Source organism: Salmo salar, chromosome 12 (assembly GCF_965601325.2).
Source record: "Salmo salar chromosome 12, fSalSal1, whole genome shotgun sequence".
In the NCBI taxonomy this organism is placed as follows: Eukaryota; Metazoa; Chordata; class Actinopteri; order Salmoniformes; family Salmonidae; genus Salmo; species Salmo salar.
In genome coordinates this window covers 21,602,442-21,629,218 of record NC_138302.1, presented here as the reverse complement: position 1 = coordinate 21,629,218, position 26,777 = coordinate 21,602,442, and the positions used below count along the sequence as shown (strand labels likewise).

At 45.6% G+C, this 26,777-nt stretch overlaps 1 protein-coding gene across 1 annotated transcript in view; it reads right to left on the bottom strand.

The window, feature by feature from the left end:
* LOC106594511 (arf-GAP with dual PH domain-containing protein 1) overlaps positions 1 to 20,515 on the bottom strand; it is a 38,669-nt gene extending 18,154 nt beyond the window's left edge. Inside the window, exons 1-8 of the mRNA XM_045691001.2 lie at positions 20,074 to 20,515; positions 13,602 to 13,735; positions 12,870 to 12,961; positions 5,392 to 5,474; positions 5,159 to 5,271; positions 2,118 to 2,264; positions 1,922 to 2,005; positions 1,771 to 1,833 (exon numbers count right to left, since the gene is read on the bottom strand). Coding sequence (XP_045546957.1) covers positions 1,771 to 1,833; positions 1,922 to 2,005; positions 2,118 to 2,264; positions 5,159 to 5,271; positions 5,392 to 5,474; positions 12,870 to 12,961; positions 13,602 to 13,735; positions 20,074 to 20,161 — 804 coding nt within the window. The 5' untranslated portion in view covers positions 20,162 to 20,515. The remainder of the gene's footprint in view (positions 1 to 1,770; positions 1,834 to 1,921; positions 2,006 to 2,117; positions 2,265 to 5,158; positions 5,272 to 5,391; positions 5,475 to 12,869; positions 12,962 to 13,601; positions 13,736 to 20,073) is intronic.
* Between the last annotated feature and the right edge of the window lie 6,262 nt (positions 20,516 to 26,777).

Genomic DNA, 26,777 nt, shown 5'->3' with positions numbered 1-26,777 from the left:
GGAGAGATGGAAAAATTATTGTTAATGATAAAAAATGACCAACCTCCTGGCATCGACAACTTAGATGGAAAGCTACTGAGGATGGTACCTGACTCTATAGCCACTCTTATCTGTCATATCTTTAATCTGAGTCTAGAGTAATGTCTTTGTCCTCAGGCCTGGAGGGAAGCCAAAGTCATTCCGCTACCCAAGAGTGGTAAAGCAGCATTTACTGGTTCTAACAGCAGACCTATCAGCTTGCTGCAAGCTCTTACCAAACTGTTGGAAAAAATTGTGTTTCACCAAATGCAACGCTATTTCTCTGTAAACAAATTAACAACAGACTTTCAGCATGCTTATAGAGAAGGGCACTCAACATGTACTGTACTGACACAAATGACTGATGATTGGTTGAAATAAATTAATAATAAGAAGATTGTGGGAGCTGTACTGTTAGATTTCAGTGCAGCCATTGATATTATTGACCATAACCTGTTGTTGAGAAAACGTATGTGTTATGGCTTTTCAACCTCTGCCATATCGTGCATTTAGAGCTATCTATCTAATATAACTCAAAAGGGTTTTCTTTAATGGAAGCTTCTCTAATGTCAAACATGTAAAGTGTGGTGTACCGCAGGGCAGCTCTCTAGGCCCTCTACTCTTTTCTATTTTTAGCAATGACCTTCCACTGGCATTAAAAAAAGCACGTGTGTCCATGTATTCTGATAATTCAACCATATGCGCATCAGCAACCACAGCTAATGAAGTCACTGAACCCCTTAACAAAGAGTTGCAGTCTGTTTTGGAATGTTTGGCCAGTAATAAACTGGTCATGAACATCTCTAAAACTAAGAGCATTGTATTTGGTACAAATCCTTCCCTAAGTTCTAGACCTCAGCTGAATCTGGTAATGAATGGTATGGCTGTTGACCAAGTTGAGGAGACTAAATTACTTGCCCTTACCTTAGACTGTAAACGGTCATGGTCAACACAAATAGATTCAATGGTTGTAAAGATGGGGAGAGGTCTGTCCATAATAAAGAGATGCTCTGCTTTTTTGACACCACATTCCAAAAAGCAAGTCTTGTAGGCTCTAGTTTTGTCTTATCTTGATTATTGTCCAGTCGTGTGGTCGAGTTCTGTAAGAAAATACCTAGTTAATCTGCAGCTGGACCAGAACAGAGCGGCACGTCTTGCTCTTCATTGTAATCAGAGGGCTGATATAAATACTATGCATGCCAGTCTCTTTTGGCATAGTCAACTTACACACAGCTCTGACACATACACTTACCCCACCAGACATGCCACCAGGGGTCTTTTCACAGTCCCCAAATCCAGAACAAATTCAAGAAAGCGTACAGTATTATGTAGAGCCATTACTGCATGGAACTCCCTCCCATCTCATATTGCTCAAGTGAACAGCAAACCTGGTTTCAAAAAACAGGTAAAGCTACACCTCACGCCTCTCCCCTATTTGACCTAGATAGTTTGTGTGTATGTAATGATATGTAGGCTACGTGTGCCTTTTAAATTCATGTAGTTCTGTCCTTCAGCTGTTCTTGTCTATTAATGTTCTGTATTATGTCATGTTTCATGTTCTGTGTGGACCCCAGGAAGAGTAGCTGCTGCTTTTGCAACAGCTAATGGGGATCTTAATAAAATACCAAATACCAAAGAGGAGAGGTTAGGTAAAATAGGATTTTGAATGGGAATCAATTGTTTGGTCCCCACAACGATAGTAAAATAAACGTGTGAGTGTGTGTTCTCGCGCGCATGGGTGTTTAAACTTACCCTGGGTCCTGTTTTTTCCATATAGCCCTCCTTCAGAAAGTTGCGGGTCAATTTGGGCATCAGCTGAAAAATATGATTAAATACAGAGTGATATTGTGTGTGTACTTGTATGCGTCCGTGTGTGTGTGTGTGTGTGTGTGTGTGTACTCACCTCTGCATCATTAGCCCCTGGGAAGGCCACCTTTAGATAGTGGAGCTGGATGGCCCTTATAGAGTTGAACCAGTCTACTATCTCCTGATGGAGGGATGGAGAGAAAGAGAAATAGAGAGAGGAAGGAGTGAGCTACTTTGCTGAATTGATCCATACACATCCATATACAGTGACAGACACACCCCCACACAGCTACCTTGCCGTTGTCGTGGTAGAGGAAGATGTTTCTGGTGCTGTAGTCTTTCAGGTAGGTGATCTGTAGTCCGTTGGGGTTACCTATCTTCTCTGGCTGGAAGGCTGCGTTGATAGAGTCCACCTTGATCACCGCTTTAGGCTCCTTGGCCTGGAGAGACGGGAGGGACAGAGAGAGTTAGGGGTGGTGGAGGGAGAGAGAGTTATAGTAGGGGTGTAGAGAGGGAGGGGAGACAGTTAGGGGTGGAGAGAGGGGAGGGAGAGTTAGGGATGGTTAGAGGGGAGGGAGAGAGAGAGTTAGGGGTGGAGAGAGGGGAGGGAGAGTTAGGGATGGTTAGAGGGGAGGGAGAGAGAGAGTTAGGGGTGGAGAGAGGGGAGGGAGAGAGTTAGGGGTGGAGAGAGGGGAGGGAGAGAGAGAGTTAGGAGTGGTGAGAGGGGAGGGAGAGAGAGAGTTAGGGGTGGTGAGAGGGGAGGGAAAGAGATAGTTATGGGGGTGAGAGGGGAGGGAGAGAGAGAGTTAGGGGGGTGAGAGGGGGAGGAGTTAGAGAGTTAGGGGTGGAGAGAGGGGAGGGAAAGAGATAGTTATGGGGGTGAGAGGGGAGGGAGAGAGAGAGTTAGGGGGGTGAGAGGGGGAGGAGTTAGAGAGTTAGGGGTGGAGAGAGGGGAGGGAGAGTTAGGGATGGTGAGAGGGGGATGAAAAGAGGAGAACAGAGGGGTGGTGGAGGGACGTTGGAGGGTAGGGTGGCAGGTAAGGTGTGGATGGGTGGCTGAAGGGGGAGTGGAGGTAAGGGGGAGAGAGGGGTAGGGTGCACCCGGAATCTCTCCTGGAGGGTTGTCTACCCGTGGTCTAGGTTTTAGGTGGAGGAGCTGCACATCTTTGTTGACACAAGCACTGCCTTTGTATATTATGAATAATACTTTGCCAACAGTAGTTACTGTATATGCCAAGGACTCATTGGGGGGTTGAATTAGCACTTTAGAAGGAGAACAAATGGGCTACAACAGCTTAAGTGGAACGAATACAAGAGTAACTTAGACAAGTTGGCTTAATCCCCTTTCAAATCCCCAGGAGGCATACCTGGACATCTGATAGACTTCAGGACTCTCCAAGTGCAACCCAATTGGAAGGTTTCCATGAGAACTACAACTAAACACTTCCTCGGCTGACTGTGTAAGTAGGCATTGCCTTCCCCCAGGCACTCGACTCGACTCACAGTAGCACCCACACTGCATCTCACTCACTCACTCTCACTCACTCACTCACTCACTCACTCACTCACTCACTCACTCACTCACTCACTCACTCACTCACTCACTCACTCACTCACTCACTCACTCACTCACTCACTCACTCTCAATCCCCTTTCACTGTTGTAAAATGCAAAGTGAAATACTTTCTGGAAGCCAAAAGAGTTAGGTATTAGACACAAAGTTACTTAACAAAGTTTAATGTGACAACTGCAGTACTTAGCACAGGATTTGTCTCTAATAGGTTTAATACTGTTAAACTGAGACAGAGTTGGCAGGTTTTGGTAGCAGAGACACACGGGGGGGGGGGGGGGGGTGGGGGGGTTGTCTGAACTTGCTGTATTGTAACGTGGCAGGCCTTCCTGTGACTCAGTGGTTAGGAAGGTGTGTGTGTTGTGTGTCCTACAGGGTAGGGCAGGCTGCAGAACAGTATCAAAGCTAAAACAGTTTTTCTCAGTATTTGTATGATTATAACAGTGCATTCAGAAAGTATTCAGACCCCTTGACTTTTTCCACATTTTGTTACGTTATAGCCTCATTCTAAAAAGGATTCAATTACTTTTTCCCCTTATCAATCTACACACAATACCCCAAAATGACAAAGCAAAAACTGTTTTTTATACATGTTTGCAAATGTATAAGAAAAATCAAACAATATAACACATTTACATAAGTATTCAGACCCTTTACTCAGTACTTTGTTGAAGCACCTTTGGCAGCGATTACAGCCTTGAGTCTTCTTGGGTATGACGCTACAAGTTTGGCACACCTGTATTTGAGGAGTTTCTCCTATTCTTCTCTGCAGATCCTCTCAAGCTCTGTCAGGTTGGATGGTAAGTGTCGCTGCACAGATCTCAACAGAGATGTTAGATCGGGTTCATGTCCGGGCTCTGGCTGGGCCACTCAAGGACATTCAGAGACCTGTCCCGAAGCCACACCTACGTTGTCTTGGCTGTGTGCTTTGGGGTTGTTGTCCTGTTGGAAGGTGAACCTTCATCCCAGTCTGAGGTCCTGAGCCCCATGGAGCAGGTTTTCATCAAGGATCTCTCTGTACTTTGCTCCGTTCATCTTTCCCTCGATCCTGACTAGTCTCCCAGTCCCTGCCGCTGAAAAACATCCCCACAGCATAATGCTGCCACCAACATGCTTCACCGCAGGTTTCCTCCAGATGTGACGCTTGGCATTCAGACCAGAGCATCTTGTTTCTCAGGGTCTGAGTCCTTTAGGTGCCTTTTGGCAAACTCCAAGCGGGCTGTCATGTGCCTTTTACTGAGGAGTAGCTTCCATCTGGCCACTCCACCACAAAGGCCTGATTGGTGGAGTGCTGCAGAGATGGTAGTCCTTCTGGAAGATTCTCCCATCTTCACAGAGGAACTCATCAGATTCTTGGTTACCTCCCTGACCAAGGCCCTTCTCCCCAGATTGTTCAGTTTGGCTGGGCGGCCAGGTCTAGGAAGAGTCTTGGTGGTTCCAAACTTCTTCCATTGAAGAATTATAGAGGCCACTGTGTTCTTGGGGACCTTCAATGCTGCAGAAATGTTTTGGTACCCTTCCCCAGTTCTGTGCCTCGACACAATCCTGTCTCGGAGCTCTAAGGACAATTCTTTTGACCTCATAGCTTGGTTTTTGCTCTGACATGCACTGTCAACTGTGGGACCATAAATAGACAGGTGTGTGCCTTTCCAAATCATGTCAGATCAATTGAATTTACCACAGGTGGACTCCAATCAAGATGTAGAAACACTTCAAGAAACAGATGCACCTGAGTATCATAGCAAGTATCATAGTCAGACTTACATCATACTTGGTGAAGTATTTCAGTGTCCCCTCTCTTTCTGAGAGAACGAATCGTCGGTTGAGGAACTGGCCGTTGTCCCGCCCCCTTTTCATCAACATTCCATCCCTCGTTCCTGTCAGTGACACAGTGACAAGCTTCTCATCAGTGCATATCTGTGTGTGTGTGTGTATGTGAGCATGAGTGTGTGATGCGTTGTGTGTGTGTGTGTTTGTGTGTGTGTGTGTGTCCTCACCCTCCTCATAGGTCCATTTCTTCCCTTCCCCTGAAAACTCTTTCCTCTCGTACTTCGCTCTGATCCACTGCTCCCTCAGGACCCTGGACACACACACACACACACACACACACACACACACACACAAAATCCCCAGACAACCAAACTACATGAAAGCTCTACACACAAAACGTATACTAACTAATTATGGTCATTGTGAGAACAGCAGAACAGAGTGTTACAGTGAGTGTTACAGTGAGTGTTACAGTGAGTGTTACATTTGAGCATTTGTGAGGACAGATACTCTCTGTAGGCCAGGTGTAGAACAGATACTCTCTGTAGACCAGGTATAGAACAGATACTCTCTGTAGACCAGGTATAGAACAGATACTCTCTGTAGGCCAGGTATAGAACAGATACTCTCTGTAGGCCAGGTATAGAACAGATACTCTCTGTAGGCCAGGTATAGAACAGATACTCTCTGTGGGCCAGGTATAGAACAGATACTCTCTGGAGACCAGGTATAGAACAGATACTCTCTGTAGGCCAGGTATAGAACAGATACTCTCTGTAGGCCAGGTATAGAACAGATACTCTCTGTAGACCAGGTATAGAACAGATACTCTCTGTAGGCCAGGTATAGAACAGATACTCTCTGTAGACCAGGTATAGAACAGATACTCTCTGTAGGCCAGGTATAGAACAGATACTCTCTGTAGGCCAGGTATAGAACAGATACTCTCTGAAGGCCAGGTATAGGACAAATACTCTCTGTAGGCCAGGAGTAGAACAGATACTCTCTGTAGACCAGGTGTAGAACAGATACTCTCGGTAGGCCAGGTGTTGAACAGATACTCTCCGTAGGCCAGGTGTAGAACAGATACTCTCCGTAGGCCAGGTATAGAACAGATACTCTCTGTAGGCCAGGTATAGAACAGATACTCTCTGTAGGCCAGGTATAGAACAGATACTCTCTGTAGGCCAGGTATAGAACAGCTACTCTCTGTAGACCAGGTATAGAACAGATACTCTGTAGGCCAGGTATAGAACAGATACTCTCTGTAGGCCAGGTATAGAACAGATACTCTCTGTAGGCCAGGTGTTGGACAGATACTCTCTGTAGGCCAGGTGTTGGACAGATACTCTCTGTAGGCCAGGTATAGAACAGATACTCTCTGTAGGCCAGGTATATCACAGATACTCTCTGTAGGCCAGGTGTTGGACAGATACTCTCTGTAGGCCAGGTGTTGGACAGATACTGTCTGTAGGCCAGCTGTAGAACAGATACTCTCTGTAGGCCAGGTATAGAACAGATACTCTCTGTAGGCCAGGTATAGAACAGATACTCTCTGTAGGCCAGGAATAGAACAGATACTCTCTGTAGGCCAGGTGTAGAACAGATACTCTCTGTAGGCCAGGTATAGAACAGATCCTCTCTGTAGACCAGGTGTTGGACAGATACTCTCTGTAGGCCAGGTATAGGACAGATACTCTCTGTAGGCCAGGTATAGAACAGATACTCTCTGTAGGCCAGGAATAGAACAGATACTCTCTGTAGGCCAGGTATAGAACAGATACTCTCTGTAGGCCAGGTATAGAACAGATACTCTCTGTAGGCCAGGAATAGAACAGATACTCTCTGTAAGGCCAGGTATAGAACAGATACTCTCTGTAGGCCAGGTATAGAACAGATACTCTCTGTAAGGCCAGGTGTAGAACAGATACTCTCTGTAGGCCAGGTATAGAACAGATACTCTCTGTAGGCCAGGTATAGAACAGATACTCTCTGTAGGCCAGGTATAGAACAGATACTCTCTGTAGGCCAGGTATAGAACAGATACTCTCTGTAGGCCAGGTATAGAACAGATACTCTCTGTAGGCCAGGTATAGAACAGATACTCTCTGTAGGCCAGGTATAGAACAGATACTCTCTGTAGACCAGGTATAGAACAGATACTCTCTGTAGGCCAGGTATAGAACAGATACTCTCTGTAAGGCCAGGTGTAGAACAGTGGTAACTAAGCTTAGGTCTGAGCTCTACACCTGTTTCTCTGCGGAGCTGCTATAAACACAGTGATCATGTGAATAGTGTGGTGTGTGTGTGCTGTGTGTAGAGAGAGAGGGAGAGAGAGAGAGAGAGAGAGAGAGAGAGTGTGTCTGTATGCATGGATGTCTGTGTGAGTCCTTCCTAAGAGCTGCCTAATTGTCCCCTTCCAGCGTACAGAGATACAGGGGCTTCTATAAACCTCTGAACTGAGAGTGAGAGGGATGGAGGGAAGAGAGGGAGAGGGATGGAGGGAAGAGAGGGAGAGGGATGTAGGGAAGAGAAGGAGAGGGATGTAGGGAAGAGAGGGAGAGGGATGTAGGGAAGAGAGGGAGAGGGATGGAGGGAAGAGAAGGAGAGGGATGTAGGGAAGAGAGGGAGAGGGATGTAGGGAAGAGAGGGAGAGAGGGATGGAGGGAAGAGAGAGAGAGGGATGGAGGGAAGACAGGGAGCGAGGGATGGAGGGAAGAGAGAGCGAGAGGGATGGAGGGAAGAGAGAGCGAGAGGGATGGAGGGAAGAGAGTGAGAGAGGGATGGAGGGAAGAGAGGGAGAGAGGGATGGAGGGAAGAGAGGGAGAGAGGGATGTAAGGAAGAGAGGGAGAGGGATGTAGGGAAGAGAGGGAGAGAGGGATGGAGGGAAGAGAGAGCGAGAGGGATGGAGGGAAGAGAGAGAGAGGGATGGAGGGAAGAGAGAGCGAGAGGGATGAGGGAAGAGAGAGAGAGAGAGAGAGGGATGGAGGGAAGAGAGGGAGAGAGGATGGAGGGAAGAGAGGGATGGAGGGAAGAGAGCGAGAGTAATGGAGGGAAGAGAGAGAGAGGGATGGAGGGAAGAGAGAGAGAGGGATGGAGGGAAGAGAGAGCGAGAGGGATGGAGGGAAGAGAGAGCGAGAGGGATGGAGGGAAGAGAGAGCGAGAGGGATGGAGGGAAGAGAGTGAGAGAGGGATGGAGGGAAGAGAGAGAGAGAGAGAGAGGGATGGAGGGAAGAGAGGGAGAGAGGATGGAGGGAAGAGAGGGATGGAGGGAAGAGAGCGAGAGTAATGGAGGGAAGAGAGAGAGAGGGATGGAGGGAAGAGAGAGAGAGGGATGGAGGGAAGAGAGCGAGAGTAATGGAGGGAAGAGAGAGAGAGGGATGGAGGGAAGAGAGAGAGAGGGATGGAGGGAAGAGAGAGCGAGAGGGATGGAGGGAAGAGAGAGCGAGAGGGATGGAGGGAAGAGAGAGCGAGAGGGATGGAGGGAAGAGAGTGAGAGAGGGATGTAGGAGAGGGAGAGGGATGTAGGGAAGAGAAGGAGAGGGATGGAGGGAAGAGAGGGAGAGGGATGTAGGGAAGAGAAGGAGAGGGATGGAGGGATGGAGGGAAGAGAGGGAGAGAGGATGGAGGGAAGAGAGGGATGGAGGGAAGAGAGAGAGAGAGAGAGAGGGATGGAGGGAAGAGAGGGAGAGAGGATGGAGGGGAGAGAGGATGGAGGGAAGAGAGGGATGGAGGGAAGAGAGCGGGAGGGATGGAGGGAAGAGAGAGAGAGGGATGGAGGGAAAAGAGGGAGAGGGATGGAGGGAAGAGAGAGAGAGGGATGGAGGGAAGAGAGAGAGAGAGAGAGGGATGGAGGGAAGAGAGAGAGAGAGAGAGGGATGGAGGGAAGAGAGGGAGAGAGGGATGGAGGGAAGAGAGAGTGAGAGGGATGGAGGGAAGAGGGAGAGAGGGATGGAGGGAAGAGGGAGAGAGGGATGGAGGGAAGAGGGAGAGAGGGATGGAGGGAAGAGGGAGAGAGGGATGGAGGGAAGAGAGTGAGAGAGATGGAGGGAAGAGAGAGAGAGGGATGGAGGGAAGAGAGAGAGAGGGATGGAGGGAAGAGAGAGAGAGAGGGATGGAGGGAGGGAAGAGAGAGAGAGAGGGATGGAGAGAGAGAGGGATGGAGGGAAGAGAGAGAGAGAGGGATGGAGGGAAGAGAGAGAGAGAGGGATGGAGGGAAGAGAGAGAGAGAGGGATGAGGGAAGAGAGAGGGATGGAGGGAAGAGAGAGAGAGGGATGGAGGGAAGAGAGAGGGATTGAGTGAACAGAGAGAGAGGGATGGAGGGAAGAGAGAGCGAGGGATGGAGGGAAGAGAGAGAGAGGGATGGAGGGAAGAGAGAGAGAGAGAGGGATGGAGGGAAGAGAGAGAGAGAGGGATGGAGGGAAGAGAGAGAGAGAGAGGGATGGAGGGAAGAGAGAGAGGGATGGAGGGAAGAGAGAAAGAGAGAGGGATGGAGGGAAGAGAGAGAGAGAGAGGGATGGAGGGAAGAGGGAGAGAGAGGGATGGAGGGAGGAGCGAGAGGGATGGAGGGATGGAGACAGCAGTAGGAGACAGGAGTACAACAGGGTCAGTCCTTAACCCTCCCTTTCTCCCTCCCTCCCTCCCTTACAGCGCTCTCTCTCGGAGCTTGCTCTCTTATACCCCCTCCCATGGGACTGATTCTACATGAAATAACTGTTTATTTCAGACATTTTAAAAGGTTCTGAGGATGTCGATATATATGCCTTCCTCAGTGCTCACCAAAACAACACCACTGGGCCTGACCTCACGAGGCTCAGAGTCAGAGAACACTACTGATACCACTGTACCACGGCACTGGGCCTGACCTCACGAGGCTCAGAGTCAGAGAACACTACTGATACCACTGTACACGGCACTGGGCCTGACCTCACGAGGCTCAGAGTCAGAGAACACTACTGATACCACTGTACCACGGCACTGGGCCTGACCTCACGAGGCTCAGAGTCAGAGAACACTACTGATACCACTGTACACGGCACTGGGCCTGACCTCACGAGGCTCAGAGTCAGAGAACACTACTGATACCACTGTACCACGGCACTGGGCCTGACCTCACGAGGCTCAGAGTCAGAGAACACTACTGATACCACTGTACCACGGCACCGGGCCTGACCTCACGAGGCTCAGAGTCAGAGAACACTACTGATACCACTGTACACGGCACTGGGCCTGACCTCACGAGGCTCAGAGTCAGAGAACACTACTGATACCACTGTACCACGGCACTGGGCCTGACCTCACGAGGCTCAGAGTCAGAGAACACTACTGATACCACTGTACCACGGCACTGGGCCTGACCTCACGAGGCTCAGAGTCAGAGAACACTACTGATACCACTGTACCACGGCACTGGGCCTGACCTCACGAGGCTCAGAGTCAGAGAACAGGAAAATGTGAAGTGTTCATTAACATTAGAGCTGGGATCAGTGTACAGCTTCAGAGACAAAGAGAAGCACTCTCCCTCTTTCTCTCTCTCACTCTCTCCTCCCTCCCTCCATCTCTTCAGACACAACCTTCCATGTCAAGTACAGCAATCAGACAGACTACATAATAACCAGATGGGAGGTGTGTGCGTTTATGCATGTATGTGTGTGTGTGTGTGTGTGTGTGTGTGTGTGTGTGTGTGTGTGTGTGTGTGTGTGTGTGTGTGTGTGTGTGTGTGTGTGTGTGTGTGTGTGTGTGTGCTTGTGTGTGTGCGCGCTTGTGTGGGTGTGTGTCCATGCTGCTGTCTGATGACTGCTGGGAAGCCCAGAGAGCTGATGAAAGGATTAGCGCTGCTGATTACGAGACGCAGACGAGACGACAGTGAGACGAAACTGACGAGACAAGCCATCGGTCCTAGCGGGAGATAAACACTTGACAGTAACAACCGACTACATGCATTCAAACAAACCATCAAACACACAGAAAACACCAGGTATCTCTGACACTCATTAAAACACGACATAAGGATTCATGATAGTCCCAAGATTACCTGCCACATAACAGCAGAGAATGTTTTCTGTCTAAAACCCTGGCGAAAGGGGCCAAAACACAAAACACACTGAGACGGTTGTTATCTCACTATTTCTGTCACGCTGGTATGAATGATTCGGGAGACAGGCGCAGGAATGATTCAGACACCGTTGCCCTAGAGCACACAAAAAACGATCCATACCTCGGCCTAAACATCAGAGCCACAGGTAACTTCCACAAAGCTGTGAACGATCTGAGAGACAAGGCAAGAAGAGTCTTCTATGCCATCAAAAGGAACATAAACTTCGACATACCAATTAAGATCTGGCTAAAAAATACTTGAATCAGTTATAGAACCCATTGCACTTTATGGTTGTGAAGTCTGGGGTCCGCTCACCAACTAAGAATTCACAAAATGGGACAATCACCAAATTGAGACTCTGCATGCTGAATTCTGCAACAATATTCTCAGTGTACAAAGTCATCACCTACAGAGAGATGAACCTGGAGAAGACTCCCCTAAGCAAGCTGGTCCTGGGGCTCTGTTCACAAACACAACAGAACCCACAGAGCCCCAGGACAGCAACGCAATTAGACCCAACCAAATCATGAGAAAACAAAAAGATAATTACTTGACACATTGGCAAGAATTTACAAAAAACAGAGCAAACTAGAATGCTATTTGGCCCTAAACAGAGAGTACACAGTGGCAGAATACCTGATTACTGTGACTGACCCAAAATTAAGGTAAGCTTTGACTATGTACAGACTCAGTGAGCATAGCCTTGCTATTGAGAAAGGCCGCCGTAGGCAGACCTGGCTCTCAAGAGAAGACAGGCTATGTGCACACTGCCCACACGATGAGGTGGAAACTGAGCTGCACTTCCTAACCTCCTGCCAAATGTATGACCATATTAGAGACACATATTTCCCTCAGATTACACAGACCCACAAAGAATTAGAAAACAAATCCAATTTTGATAAACTCCCATATCTACTGGGTGAAATACCACAGTGTTCCATCACAACAGCAAGATTTCTGACCTGTTGCCACAAGAAAAGGTCAACCAGTGAAGAACAAACACCATTGTAAATACAACCCATATTTATGTTTAGTTATTTACCCTTTTGTACTTTAACTATTTGCACATCGTTACAACACTGTATATAGACATAATATGACATATGAAATGTCCTTATTTTGGAACTTCTGTGAGTGTAATGTTTACAGTACATTTTTGATGGTTTATTTCACTTTTATTTATTATCTATTTCACTTGCTTTGGCAATATAAACATTTGTTTCCCATGCCAATAAAGCCCTTAAATTGAATTGAGAGAGAGAGAGAGAGAGAGAGAGAGAGAGAGAGAGGAAATAATGACCAAGGAAACCTATCCTATAACTAGTCTAAAACACATGACTGAAACTCAATGATTCCTCCTCCTACACATCAAACAGGAAATCAACGTCATCCTAATGTCTTTCTAATGGATTGATCATGATAGAGAATAGACAGTGTGTGTGTGTGTGTGTGTGTGTGTGTGTGTTCCTTTCAGTATCCTGCCTTAGCCAGCGCCTCTTTGCCATGAGTCCCCAAAAATATCCCCCTCATCACAATGTCATTATTACAATGGTCACGTTGCCATGGTCACCACACACACACACCACACATGCACAGACACACTTACTGGCAGTCTTTGTGGGTAGGTTTGTAGTAGTAGACAGGAACAACCGCCTCATATTTCTGCTTCATCATTTCGTTCCCATTCTCCGCCATGAACTGTAACACACACACACACACACACACACACACACACACACACACACACACACACACACACACACACACACACACACACACACACACACCCCCCCCCCCCCCGCAAAGAAAGAGAGAAGTTGAGAGAGAACAAACGGGCGGATGAGTCATGATTGCATGTGTCATACCGTGTATTAGCTAGACACAGACAATTCCTTCCAGTGTTTGAGTGGATTGTTTTGAATGTGATATATGCAGCATAACCATTCATTTTCTACAGGATAATGTCCTATTCTTCAGACAGAGGATGGATGGAACAAAGCCTGTCTGAAATCATTTCATATTCATATCAAGTTCATCACTGAGTTATGGCTCAGTCATAAATGACTATGTATAGTCATGGATTCAGACCTGGGTTCAAATACTATTTAAAATCTTTCAAGTGCTTTGAGCGTCGGCTCTAGTCTGCCTGGAGTGACAGATGGGCGGGGTTTGCCATTTTGGGACTACTCTATCTGTCTGTTAAGCCAGGCAAGCTCAATCAAGCACAGATAAAGCATTTGAAATGATTTAAAATAGTACTGAACCCAGAGCCGATTGGATTTGAAGAAATGTATGTTTGCGAATATTCCGTTTTGGGGGATTTTGGTGAGCAGCTCACCTTTACTTCCTGGTCTTCCCAGCGGGAGAGGCCGAGGGATTTGACCTTCATTCCGATGTCGGGAATATTCCTGTGGATCCCGGAACACTGAACACAGATGAACACTCCTAAGGAACAGGAGCCCCAACTAGGATCTGATGGAGGGATGGATGGAGAGAGAGAGAGAGAGAGAGAGAGAGAGAGGAAGAGGAAGAACAGAGAACAACAGAGAGAGGTATGTGGTTTCATTGGGAGTTTGTGGTAATAGATCAAATGGAATACCTTTAGAAAAATCGACATTTCACATAGAGAACATTGGAATGCTTGCTTTGACCTTTGTCCTCTTGAGCAAGGAGCAGATTCTCTGTAAAGATCCAATGATAAGGTGTATAGGATGGACAACAACATACCACACTACAACTCAGTACAAAGTGCTGGTCCACATACCTTCAGAGCAGATATGAAGGCAGTCAGGGAAGAGAAACCTTCATCTTTCTACTGAATGTCTCCCATCTCCCTCGATTGGCTCATACCTGTGTTTACTTTAGCTTGACCACACCTATCTTATCTACCTGACACAGCCTGGTGCAGGGCCAGCTACCAACCCACGGAGTGTGTGTGTATCTTAACCTACTACACCGTTTTATCCCCACAGACAAAGTCAGCGTAGGCCACAGAAACACTGTGTTGGTCTACATTGCGGTAGGCCTTGACCTATAGGTCTGTTCTGTTGGAAATAATCCGGTAGCCTACAGTAGTGTTAACCTACACAATGTCTTACTGCTGTTCCCTTTCATATCCTACTTTGTTTCATTGTGATAATCACATGATGATATCTGGAGCGCTGAGTAGGCCTGTTTCACATCTAGATGTGCCTTAATAACCAGCACGCATTTCAGACTGTGGGGGAATCAAATACAAAAAGATTTGAATGTGTCACGTCCTGACCAGCAGAGGGTGTAATGGTGTTAGTTTTGGTCAGGATGTGGCAGGGGTTTTGTGTGTGTGAATGGTTGTGTTGGTGATTGGGACTCCCAATTGAAGGCAGGTGTGTTGAGTTGCCTTTGATTGGGAGTCCTATATAGGAGTGTGTGTTTTTCTTTGGGGTTGTGGGTAGTTGTTTGTGAGCACTGCGTTTGTGAGCCTGCTACACTGTTGCCGTCGTGAGTTTTGTTTATTGTTTTGCCTGTGGATGCTTTACTTAAGTTTATTAAAAGAAACTATGAGTATCCACATTCCCACTGCGCCTTGGTCCATTCTTGACGACGGTTGTTACAGAATGCTACTTAAAAATGCATGTTATTGCCCCGTGTATTGGGACCTTTAGGTACTAAACTGGCCTATTCCCCATACATAAATTACATTTTATGAGTGACTTGGCAGATGCCAATATTAACGTGTGAGTGTAGTCAGTGCATGTCTTGTCCAGGGACTACTGCAGTATCCAGCATCTGCCCAGCATGCTTCTGTCCTCATGCCATAAGACTGCCAAACAGCTAACAAAATGGCGACCCAGACTATCTATGTTGTCCTTTGTCTTTTGTTCTTATTGTTGTACTGTCTGTAAGCACCCTCACAGGGCCCTACACACGACACACACTGACACTCCAACACACACAACCTTTACTAAGGACATGCCACTGGCCCTGAGTAAAGTCAGTGTGTCTATGTATGTGGATGAATCAACACTATACATGTCAGCTACTACAGAGAGTCAAATCACTGCAACACTTAATGAAGAGCTGCAGCTCGTTTCAGAATGGGTGGCAGGGAATAAGTTAGTCCTAAATATTTTAAAAACTAAAAGCATTGTATTTGGGACAAATCACTCACTAAACCCTAGACCTCAACTAAATAATATAATGTGGGGGTGACTAAACTGCTTGGAGTAACCCTGGATTGTAAACTGTCATGGTTAAAACATGTTGATACAACATTAGCTAAGATGGGTAGAAGTCTGTCTGTAATAAAGCGCTGCTCTGCCTTCTTAACAACACTATCAACAAGACAGGTCCTACAAACTCTAGTTTTGTCGCACCTGGACTACTGTTCAGTCGTGTGGTCAGGTGCCACAAAAAAGGACTTAGGAAAATTGCAATTGGCTCAGAACAGGGCAGCACGGCTGGCCCTTGGATGTACACAGAGTAGAGGTCGACTGATTATGATTTTTCAACGCCGATACCGATTATTGGATGACCAAAAAAGCTGATACCGATTAATCGGCCGATTTTTATATATATATATTTGTAATAATGACAATTACAACAATACTGAATGAACACTTTTATTTTAACTTAATATAATACATCAATAAAATCAATTTAGGCTCAAATAAACAATGAAACATGTTCAATTTGGTTTAAATTATGCAAAAACAAAGTGTTGGAGAAGAAAGAAAAAGTGCAATATTTACCATGTAAAAAAGCTAACGTTTAAGTTCCTTGCTCAGAACATGAGAACATATGAAAGCTGGTGGTTCCTTTTAACATGAGTCTTCAATATTCCCAGGTAAGAAGCTTTAGGTTGGAGTTATTATAGGAATTATAGGACTATTTCTCTCTATACCATCTGTATTTCATATACCTTTGACTATTGGATGTTCTTATAGGCACTACAGTATTGCCAGCCTAATCTCGGGAGTTGATAGGCTTGAAGTCATAAACAGCGCAATGCTTGAAGCACAGCGAAGAGCTGCTGGCAAACGCAGGAAAGTGCTGTTTTGAATGAATGCTTATGAGCCTGCTGCTGCCTACCATCGCTCAGTCAGACTGCTCTATCAAATCATAGACTTAATTATAACATAATAACACACAGAAATACGAGCCTTAGGTCATTAATATGGTCAAATCCGGAAACTATCATTTAGAAAACAAATGTTTATTCTTTCAGTGAAATACGGAACCGTTCCGTATTTTATCTAACGGGTGGCATCCCTAAGTCTAAATATTCCTGTTACATTGCACAACCTTCAATGTTATGTCATAATTATGTACAATTCTGGCAAATTAATTACGGTCTTTGTTAGGAAGAAATGGTCTTCACACAGTTCGCAACGAGCCAGGCGGCCCAAACTGCTGCACATACCCTGACTCTGCTTGCACAGAATGCTAGAGAAGTGACACAATTTCCCTAGTTAAAAGAAATTCATGTTAGCAGGCAATATTAACTAAATATGCAGGTTTAAAAATATATACTTGTGTATTGATTTTAAGAAAGGCATTGATGTTTATGGTTAGGTACACATTGGTGCAAAGACAGTGCTTTTTCGCGAATGTGCTTGTTAAATCATCACCCGTTTGTCGAAGTAGGCTGTGATTCGATGATAAATTAACAGGCACCGCATCGATTATATGCAACGCAGGACAAGCTAGATAAACTAGTAATATATCAACCAACCATGCGTAGTTAACTAGTGATTATGTTAAGATTGATTGTTTTTTGTAAGATAAGTTTAATGCTAGCTAGCAACTTACCTTGCTAGTTACCTTGCTCCTTGCTGCACTCGCGTAACAGGTAGTCAGCCTGCCAGGCAGTCTCCTCACGGAGTGCAATGTAATTGGCCATAATCGGTGTCCAAAAATGCCAATTACCGATTTTTATGAAAACTTGAAATCGGCCCTAATTAATTGACCATTCCGATTAATCGGAACTTTATCACTACTTGTATTTATGAGAGGTATTGACAAGCTGAACGTACAGAGCTTGTCTGTCTGTACTGGCACACAGCTTGGACACCCATGCATACCATACCCCACAAGACAAGCCACCAGAGGTCTCTTCACAGTCCCCAAGTTCAGAACAGACAATGGGAGGCACACAGTACTACATAGAGCCATGACTGCATGGAACTCTATTCCACATCAGGTAACAGATGCAAGCAGTAAAACAGATAAAAATACGCATTATGGAACAGAAGGGACTGTGAAGCAACACAAACATTGGCACAGACACATGCATACACACACACGATAACATACGCACTATACACACACATACACATGGATTTAGTACTGTAGATATGTGGTAGTGGTGGAACAAGGGCCTGAAGGCACACAGTGTGTTGTGAAATCTGTGAATGTATTGTAATGTTTTAAAATTGTATAAACTGACTTAATTTTGCTGGACCCCAGGAAGAGTAGCTGCTGCTTTGTCAGCTAATGGGGATCCATAATAAATACAAATACACTTACTCCATCATTTACTCACACACACATAACATACACACACATTTATAGACTACACACACCCACTCGGATACAATCATTACATATGCTGCTGCTACTCTGTTTATCCTGATGCCTAGTCACCTTAACCCTATACATACCAACCTCTATAGATCCCTGTACATTATAATATGGTACTGACCCTGTATATAGTATGTTTACCCCTATACATATCTACCTCTATAGATCCAGTATCCCTGTACATTATAATATGGTACTGACCCTGTATATAGTATGTTTACCCCTATACATATCTACCTCTATAGATCCAGTATCCCTGTACATTATAATATGGTACTGACCCTGTATATAGTATGTTTACCCCTATACATATCTACCTCTATAGATCCAGTATCCCTGTACATTATAATATGGTACTGACCCTGTATATAGTATGTTTACCCCTATACATATCTACCTCTATAGATCCAGTATCCCTGTACATTATAATATGGTACTGACCCTGTATATAGTATGTTTACCCCTATACATATCTACCTCTATAGATCCAGTATCCCTGTACATTATAATATGGTACTGACCCTGTATATAGTATGTTTACCCTTATACATATCTACCTCTATAGATCCAGTATCCCTGTACATTATAATATGGTACTGACCCTGTATATAGTATGTTTACCCCTATACATATCTACCTCTATAGATCCAGTGTCCCTGTACATTATAATATGGTACTGACCCTGTATATAGTATGTTTACCCCTATACATATCTACCTCTATAGATCCAGTATCCCTGTACATTATAATATGGTACTGACCCTGTATATAGTATGTTTACCCCTATACATATCTACCTCTATAGATCCAGTATCCCTGTACATTATAATATGGTACTGACCCTGTATATAGTATGTTTACCCCTATACATATCTACCTCTATAGATCCAGTATCCCTGTACATTATAATATGGTACTGACCCTGTATATAGTATATTTACCCCTATACATATCTATACATCAATATCTTGCCTCCCTGCCTTTGACAAAGTGGGCACTGCTTATCAGAGTTAGGCATCAGCGCTCACCTAAAAAGCCCATAATTATGCCATTGGTTGAAATATGTCATTGTTTTTGGGCACAATTAAGTGAGGTCTTATGTGTTGTTGGAGGTGGGTCTTGGTCAGTTTAGCTCAGAAAATGCCACCCTCGCCAATCTCCATGCATAGGCGGCCACCTAATCCTGCATAATGAGCGGGCCCGGTGTTGTGCCGAAAATCTCCCCCCTGCCAGAATTCTGCCCCCCTTCCCGTTCTTCATTATTGCGACTTGCTAGTTGAGATTTCTGCTCTTCACTCCATTGTCAGTTTAGCCTACATTTCACTGATCTTAGTAGTGGAAAGCATTTTTGTCTGCAGTTTTCGGGTTTGGCTATTTGTTTCAAGTGTATGGGGCGGTTCTAGCTTGTATGGCGCCCTGGGAGAACCCCCCCCCCCCCCCCCCCCCCCCCCCCTTCAGCGCCCGCATCTACTCCCTCCTCTGATTAATATAACACACATACATGAATTATTCATTTCGGTTGCCTATCCTGACGTGAAGTTTGTTCTATAGAAAGTATTTGACTCTGATGTGTGCCACTGAAAGTATTTGACTCTAGCCACAAAATTAAGGAAATTAGAAGGGGGGTCTGGCAGGGGGGGATTTTCGGCACAACACCTGTTCAGCTCCTAACCTTAACCCCTAACAAATAGACCTAGCTAACATTAGCTACAACAAATTTGAATTCGTAACATGTCATAAGTTTAGCAAATTCGTAAAATATTGTACGAATTGCATTTCAGAACATATTGAACAAATTGCTATTCGTAACATATCATACGAAATGGAGACGGACATCCACAAATGAATACGAAACATATCATACTAAATGGTGTTTCGGATTTAAGTACAGAATAATATGAAATGCTCTGAGACCTGGTTGCAGACTGAAGCCCACAGAAATACATACTTTTGGAAACAATATGCTTACTTTTTGCACCGTTAGGCTGAACCAACGTCTCGTGTAAGGTCTGATTCTGGTTCACCGTTAGGTTACAAATGAAAAATCGATTTAAAATGCAAGTAGGCCTATTCTGCTCCTACATTTCCCAGAGCAACTCAAATAGGCCTAAAATAGGCTAAAGGTATTTTTCTACCTGTACATGTCAGCGCCTGTTGCATGCCAACTCCCACCCTCTCTCATCTACAATGTCTAGGCTAGAAGGTTCTTTGCAGCAAAGCTAGAACATCAGTAGCAAATGTCTATTTACCAGGCGCGCCACAGTCTGCGCACGCGTCGTTCCCTGGCTTTTGAATGATCTCTTTCAAGAGACGAGAAACTCTCTCGTTCCCAGGCATTTCCAATCCTTTAAATCAGTCCTGAACCGAGAAGACAACCGACAAATCACAGCATAAAAGTGTGTCTTCGGGTGGGACCTCGGCTGCCTACACACGCAGGCGGTAGCCTACACACGAGAGGATGAGGTATGCCAGACTCAACTGAAAGAAGAAGAGAAAGAAACTTCCACTCAAATCGATTCTTCCGTTCGGTCCATTCAGTGAAACACTTGCATGGTTCTCACCGCCCAACTTGAGTTTTGTGCGAACTCCCTTGTCCTTGATAAAAAAGGATTTGTCACAACTTGTTGGTTGAGCCTCTCTCTCTCCGACACCTTTCCGAGAGGGTGTGTGTGAGGGGAGGGAGCCTAACCTACACTCGGAAGTGAACTGCCGGTTTTGTTCAGACTTGCTGTTCCGCATAATTGTAGGGTGCTCAATCAGATAAGAAAATGACTGTTCTGTAAAGGTTGTAGTGCCACATTCCACCGCTAGATGGTAGCAGTCCACCAGCAAGGAGAAGTCAGCGCATAGCTCAGTAGCGCTCCAAGGAAACCAAATCATGTTCAGTGTGTCTGTGGATGTGTTGTCCTTTTAAGTCGCTGTTTCGTATTGAGTATAGACTATTACAGGAGCGTAGGCTATTTGGGGGGGGGGGGGGGGGGGGGTATGAACATTTTTCATATTTATTTTATTTTTGCACCTCGGGCGTTTGTGGTATATGGCCAATATCTGCCTTGTGTCGTGGGTAAGAACAGCCCTTAGCAGTGGTATATTGCTTAATTAACTACTGAAAACACTACTTAGATTTGAATTTAGTTCAACTACCACCAAGCTATTACAAAATGTACTTACCAGTTGAACTGCATGTAGTTGACTTCTCCCCAACACTGCAGGCCCAGAGCCATGGCTCACATAGCCCCCCACCAATCCCAATGTATGTTCATGCACAATTGTATGTGAGGGACAGTCATAATATTGGCTATATTATAAGACGTAAAAAATAAATTATATTAGACATGGTTATGTTGGCCTACAACCTTATTCCTTTATTGGTATTGAAAGTAAAGAATTATATCTAGCCTATTGCTTTTGTTCAATCTGCCCCATGCGCCAAAGCACATTACAGCACAATACGCTAGAACGTTTTTTTTTTGTATCTATACAGAGCCACTGGAGTAAGAAATGGTTATTTAAGTGCTGTAGTGAGAAAAAAAATGTATTTGTTGTGCAACATTTGTTATCGTTGAGCAGGAGGCGTCAGGGCAATAAGTGAGACAAATGGGTGTTATTTAACGGCTAGATGAGCAAACCGGGCTTGACGTGACTTTGTTCTACCACACCGGATTTCCACGGTGACAGCAAACGCTAATGTTCACCACGGCCCGTTACTGAAAGCTAATTTGTCAAAAACGGGACTGAGTATAGGCTAGCGTTTTATCTTTGAGCCGCTGCCGCCCGCTGGAATGTAGAATGGAATTTCGTTTTTAGATTCAGACCCTTAACGATTCTTCTTACAGTTTTGGAATGGGTGGCCAGTAATAAACTGGTCCTGAACATCTCTAAAACTAAGAGCATTGTATTTGGAACAAATCCTTCCCTAAGTTCTAGACCTCAGCTGAATCTGGTAATGAATTGTGTGGCTGTTGAACAAGTTGAGACTAAATGACTTGGTGTTACCTGATTGTAAACTGTCATGGTCAATACATATAAATTCAATGGTTGTAAAGATGGAGAGAGCTCTGTCCTTAATAAAGAGATGCTCTGCTTTTTTGACACCACATTCCAAACAGCAAGCAATGCAAATGTAGAAGCGCGGTGGCTAGGAAAAACTCCCTAGAAAGGCAGGAACCTAGGAAGAAACCTAGAGAGGAACCAGGCTCTGAGGGGTGGCCAGTTCTCTTCTGGCTGTGCCAGGTGGAGATTATAACAGAACATGGCCAAGATGTTCAAATGTTCATAGATGACCAGCAGGGTCAAATAATAATAATCACAGTGGTTGTCGAGGGGGCAACAGGTCAGCACCTCAGGAGTAAATGTCAGTTGGCTTTTCATAGCCGATCATTCAGATTTAGAGACAGCAGGTGCGGTAGAGAGAGAGTCAAAAACAGCAGGTGCGGGACAAGGTAGCAAGTCCGGTGAACAGGTCAGGGTTCCATAGCCGCAGGCACAACAGTTGAAACTGGAGCAGCAGCACGACCAGATTGCCTGGGGACAGCAAGGAGGTAGTCCTGAGGCATGGTCCTAGGGCTCAGGTCCTCTGAGAGAAGAGAGAAAAAGAGGAAGAGAGAGAGAATTAGAGAGAGCATACTTAAATTCACACATGACACCGGATAAGACAGGAGAAATACTCCAGATATAACAGACTGACCCTAGCCCCCCGACACATAAACTACTGCAGCATAAATACTGGAGGCTGAGACAGGAGGGGACAGGAGACACTGTGGCTCTGTCCAACGATACCCTGTCCGACGCCCACTTTGCCAAAGCACAGCCCCCACACCACAAGAGCCCCTGCCTCTAACCCCTGTAAAAGGGTTAGAGGCAGAGAATCCCAGTGGAGAGAGAATCCCAGTGGAGAGAGGGGAACCGGCCAGGCAGAGACAGCAAGGGCGGTTCGTCACTCCAGTGCCTTTCCGTTCACCTTCACACCCCTGGGCCAGACTACACTCAATCATAGGACCTAATCAGAGGGATAATATTTATACTATGCATGCCCATCTCTCTTAGCTAAGAGTTGAGGAGAGACTGGCTGAGTCACTTCTTGTTTTTATAAGAAACAATAATGTGTTGGAAATTCCAAATTGTTTGCATAGTCAACTTACACACAGCACTGGCACACACACTTACCTCACCCGGCATGCCACCAGGGGTCCAGAACACATTCAAGGAAACGTACAGTATTATACAGAGCCAGGAGTGCATGGAACTCCCTTCCATCTCATATAGCGCCAGGGAACAGCAAACCTGGTTTCAAAAACAAAGAAAGCAACACCTCGCGGCACATCGCCTCTCCCCCATGTGACCTACTTGTTGTGTGTATGTGCTGACATGTCTGGGGAACTGATAGATGCACACACACACTACATGTTCATGTTTTTAAATGTATGTAAATTGTAAAGTCTTTCGTCTGTAATGTCTTTTTCATTATGTGTCAGACCCCAGTAAGAGCTGTCGCTATCGCCGTCGGCTAATGGGGATCCTAATGAATCCCATCACACCACTGGGTTAGCAAGGCTAAATGATCTGGGTAAAAGTTTATGGACAAAATGTTGGAGGAGTGTTTTGTTGGCATGTGTGTGTGTGTCTGAGAGAGAGAGAGAGAGAGAGAGAGAGAGAGAGAGAGAGAGAGAGAGAGAGAGAGAGAGAGAGAGAAGCAGATCTGTGAGTTAGGGACCAATGTTATTCATCTATTTTGTCTGTGTCATTTATTTCAGTTACACAAGATCACTTCTCCTTGACGAGGCCATTAGACAATACAGTTTCTGATTTGATTCTCTCTTTCTCACTCTCTCTCTCTCCCTCTCTCTCTCTCATCACTGCATGTCATTTATATGCAAATGTTTTTTGAGGCTTGCTGGGCATGACGGGCTGAATGCCGCTGCCTTTAGACCATCAGCACACAAGGCTGTGTTGCACTGACGAAGCCCTCGATTCATTCAGATGGAGCGTTAACCCGCGTTGGCAGACATCCGCATAGCTTCTGGTGTACCCACAAAAATCTAGCCCTCATACTGTATATCTCTCCTTTGTTATAGCGTCACAATTCTTTCTCATATAGATTCAATTCCCCTTCTCTCTCACACATACACCCCCCCCCCCCCCCCCCCCCCCCACACACACACACACAAATGATAATGGTGTTGGAGGGGAAATTAGATGTTTGGTTACGCTCACCCTAATTAATCACATCACTATAATAATGCATGGGTTCATGGATGAAGCATGGTAATCCATTTGTAGGCCTAAATACACACACACGCACGCACGCATGCACGCACACAGACACAGACACACACACACACACACACACACACACACACACACACACACACACACACACACACACACACACACACACACACACACACACACTATTCAGACCCCCACCATTCATTTCGTCACTGGCTTTAATGATGCATACAGTTTAATTGTTCTGTAATGTATCCCCCTAATGCCTGATGAGCCCATGTCACACCCATGTGAACCCCTTTAACCCACAACAACCACACAAGCTGAGAGCCCTCGTTCTGTATTCATCCCGAGTGCCACGCGCTTCACAGTATCGTTGAGGGTTGAGATGATATTGATTACAGCCTGAACCCTCTGTCAAGCATCTCGCGCTGTCGCTTATGATGATGGTGACTCACAGTTGGAAGCAATGCCGCCTTCCACCGCGCCATGCCGTTCCTGACTTCAAATGCACAAACTGTCTAGGCTGAGACGGACGGCGGCTAATTTGTAGATTGCCTGAAGCTCATTTATTCTATCTCGCCTCGGTGGTTAAGAAAAACACGTGGAGCGAGAGAAAGAAATAGATAGATAGAGGGAGGGGGGAGAGAGAAGGAGCGCGACAGAATAGCCTCGTTTCATTGACTGACTCCTCTATTCCGTTAATATGGATTTGCCTCTCCGTATCAGCGCAGTGCAGTTTCAACACAACACAATCATACATTTTCAGCACAGGCCCCTCGTGGGGGTTCCGTTTTCCCGCCATTCGCCAGGGATTGCCAGGAGAGCCCGCGTGCTGAGGTGGTTTGTTCACTGTGTGAAGGACGGAACGCCCCTTTTCTTGTAAAGCCTGGAGCTTTTCAAAGCTTTTCATGTAAGAAGATAAGGACATTGTTACATAGGCTAATGAACTCCCAGCTTACAGCTGGGGATGTTTTTGAAGTGAAAAACCATAACGATGTTGAGTCTTTGATCTTCCTTATGAAATACCCAGAGGCTCCAGCTCTGCCTGCTTATGGACACTGTGCCTAGGATCAGTAGCCTAGTCTAACATAAAGGGCTGGTTTAGGTGAATTGACTGTCCAAATCACAACTGTCAGCAATAAAAGCATGACAAGAAAAGACAGAAGATGAAGCACTGTGTCGGATAGGTTCTGTAGTCCTAAAGTGTTGGAATGGGATTCTTGCTGATGTCCTTGGTTTGACTAGATAGATGGGCCAGGGCCGGAAATGTTTTGTGCAAAATGATCATTATTTGGCTACTAATGCGGGCCTTGAGGAAAAACATGGGCAGGTGTGTTAGAAATGCACAGGACGACTTCTGGTCCCAGTCCGCCCCTGGGTCAGACTGTAGGCTATAGCAAGCAGGTTAGCGTCTTGTTCTGGAGGAAGCTCTGCAGAGAGGTCCCTAGCTGGCACAGCCACAAAGTCATCACATCTGATTTTAAACCCAACCCTAACCTTAACCCTAACCTTAACTATACTGCTAACCCTAATGCCTAACCCTAACCTTAAATACATTTTTAAATATAGCCAATTTTGACTTTATAGCTGGCCCATTTAGTGGAAATCGCTCAGTTCTGCCTCCAGGACAAGACTCATGAAAATAAACGTCAACCTGTGAATAGCAAGCAGTATGGGAGGATGGGGGTAGTGGAGCGATATACGGGTGGACAGATGAAACATTTGCCAGGCAAGCCAGAGAGTGAGAAGAATAGCTGTGTGAGGAACGGAGGATGAGTAACGGAGGAGAATGACAGGACTAGATGGAGGTCAGTGACTCAGTGCCCATCTATCGTTCTTCTCCTCCCTCTCCTGCATTGCCACATGGCGAATGAAACAACCGAAACTCACACAGGTTGATGAAGAGGAATTTATTGAAGATCAAGCATACAACAGCTGTGTGTGTGTGCCTGTGTGCTTGTGCATCAGTGTGTGTGTGTGTGCGTGCGTGCGCGCGTGCATCTGTGTGTGTGTGACAGTGTGTGTGTGTGTGTGTGTGTGTCAGTGTGTGACAGTGTGTGTGTGTCTGTGTGTGTGTGTCTGTGTGTGACAGTGTGTGTGTGTGTGTGTGTGTGTGTGTGTGTGTGTGTGTGTGTGTCTGTGTGTGACAGTGTGTGTGTGTGTGTGTCTGTGTGTGACAGTGTGTGTGTGTGGGTCTGTGTATACTCCAACAGTGCATAATCAATCAGAGCTCTGATCTTCAGGCCGAGCAGACCGTGATGACAAGGTGAGAAATACAATTACAACTACGACAGGGCGAATGTGGGGGGGTGGGGGGGGGGGGGGGGGGTGGGGGGGGTGGAGAGAGAGAGAGAGAGAGAGAGAGAGAGGTGATGAACCACATATGGACTTGTATTGAACTGTGTGACAGACAGATTTAAAGTAAGAGAATGACAGAGGGAGTGAGCAAAACAATGGCATAGAAAAGATGAAGAGGTGAAATAGAGGACGTCATGGAAACAACAGATTGACACCAACCACTTGGGCACCAGAGCTATCCTCTGGTTGTCATAGTGAATGATCAAATGTTGGAGTAAACATTTTCACTATTTGATACTGAAAGACCTTGATCATGATAGAAATGTTTGTTTACAATCAATCACTTAGACAGACTTGAAAAGAGACCTCTCTAAATATGTTTGGATTTCTGTGTTTGTTTTTGACAGACAGAGAGACCGGAGAA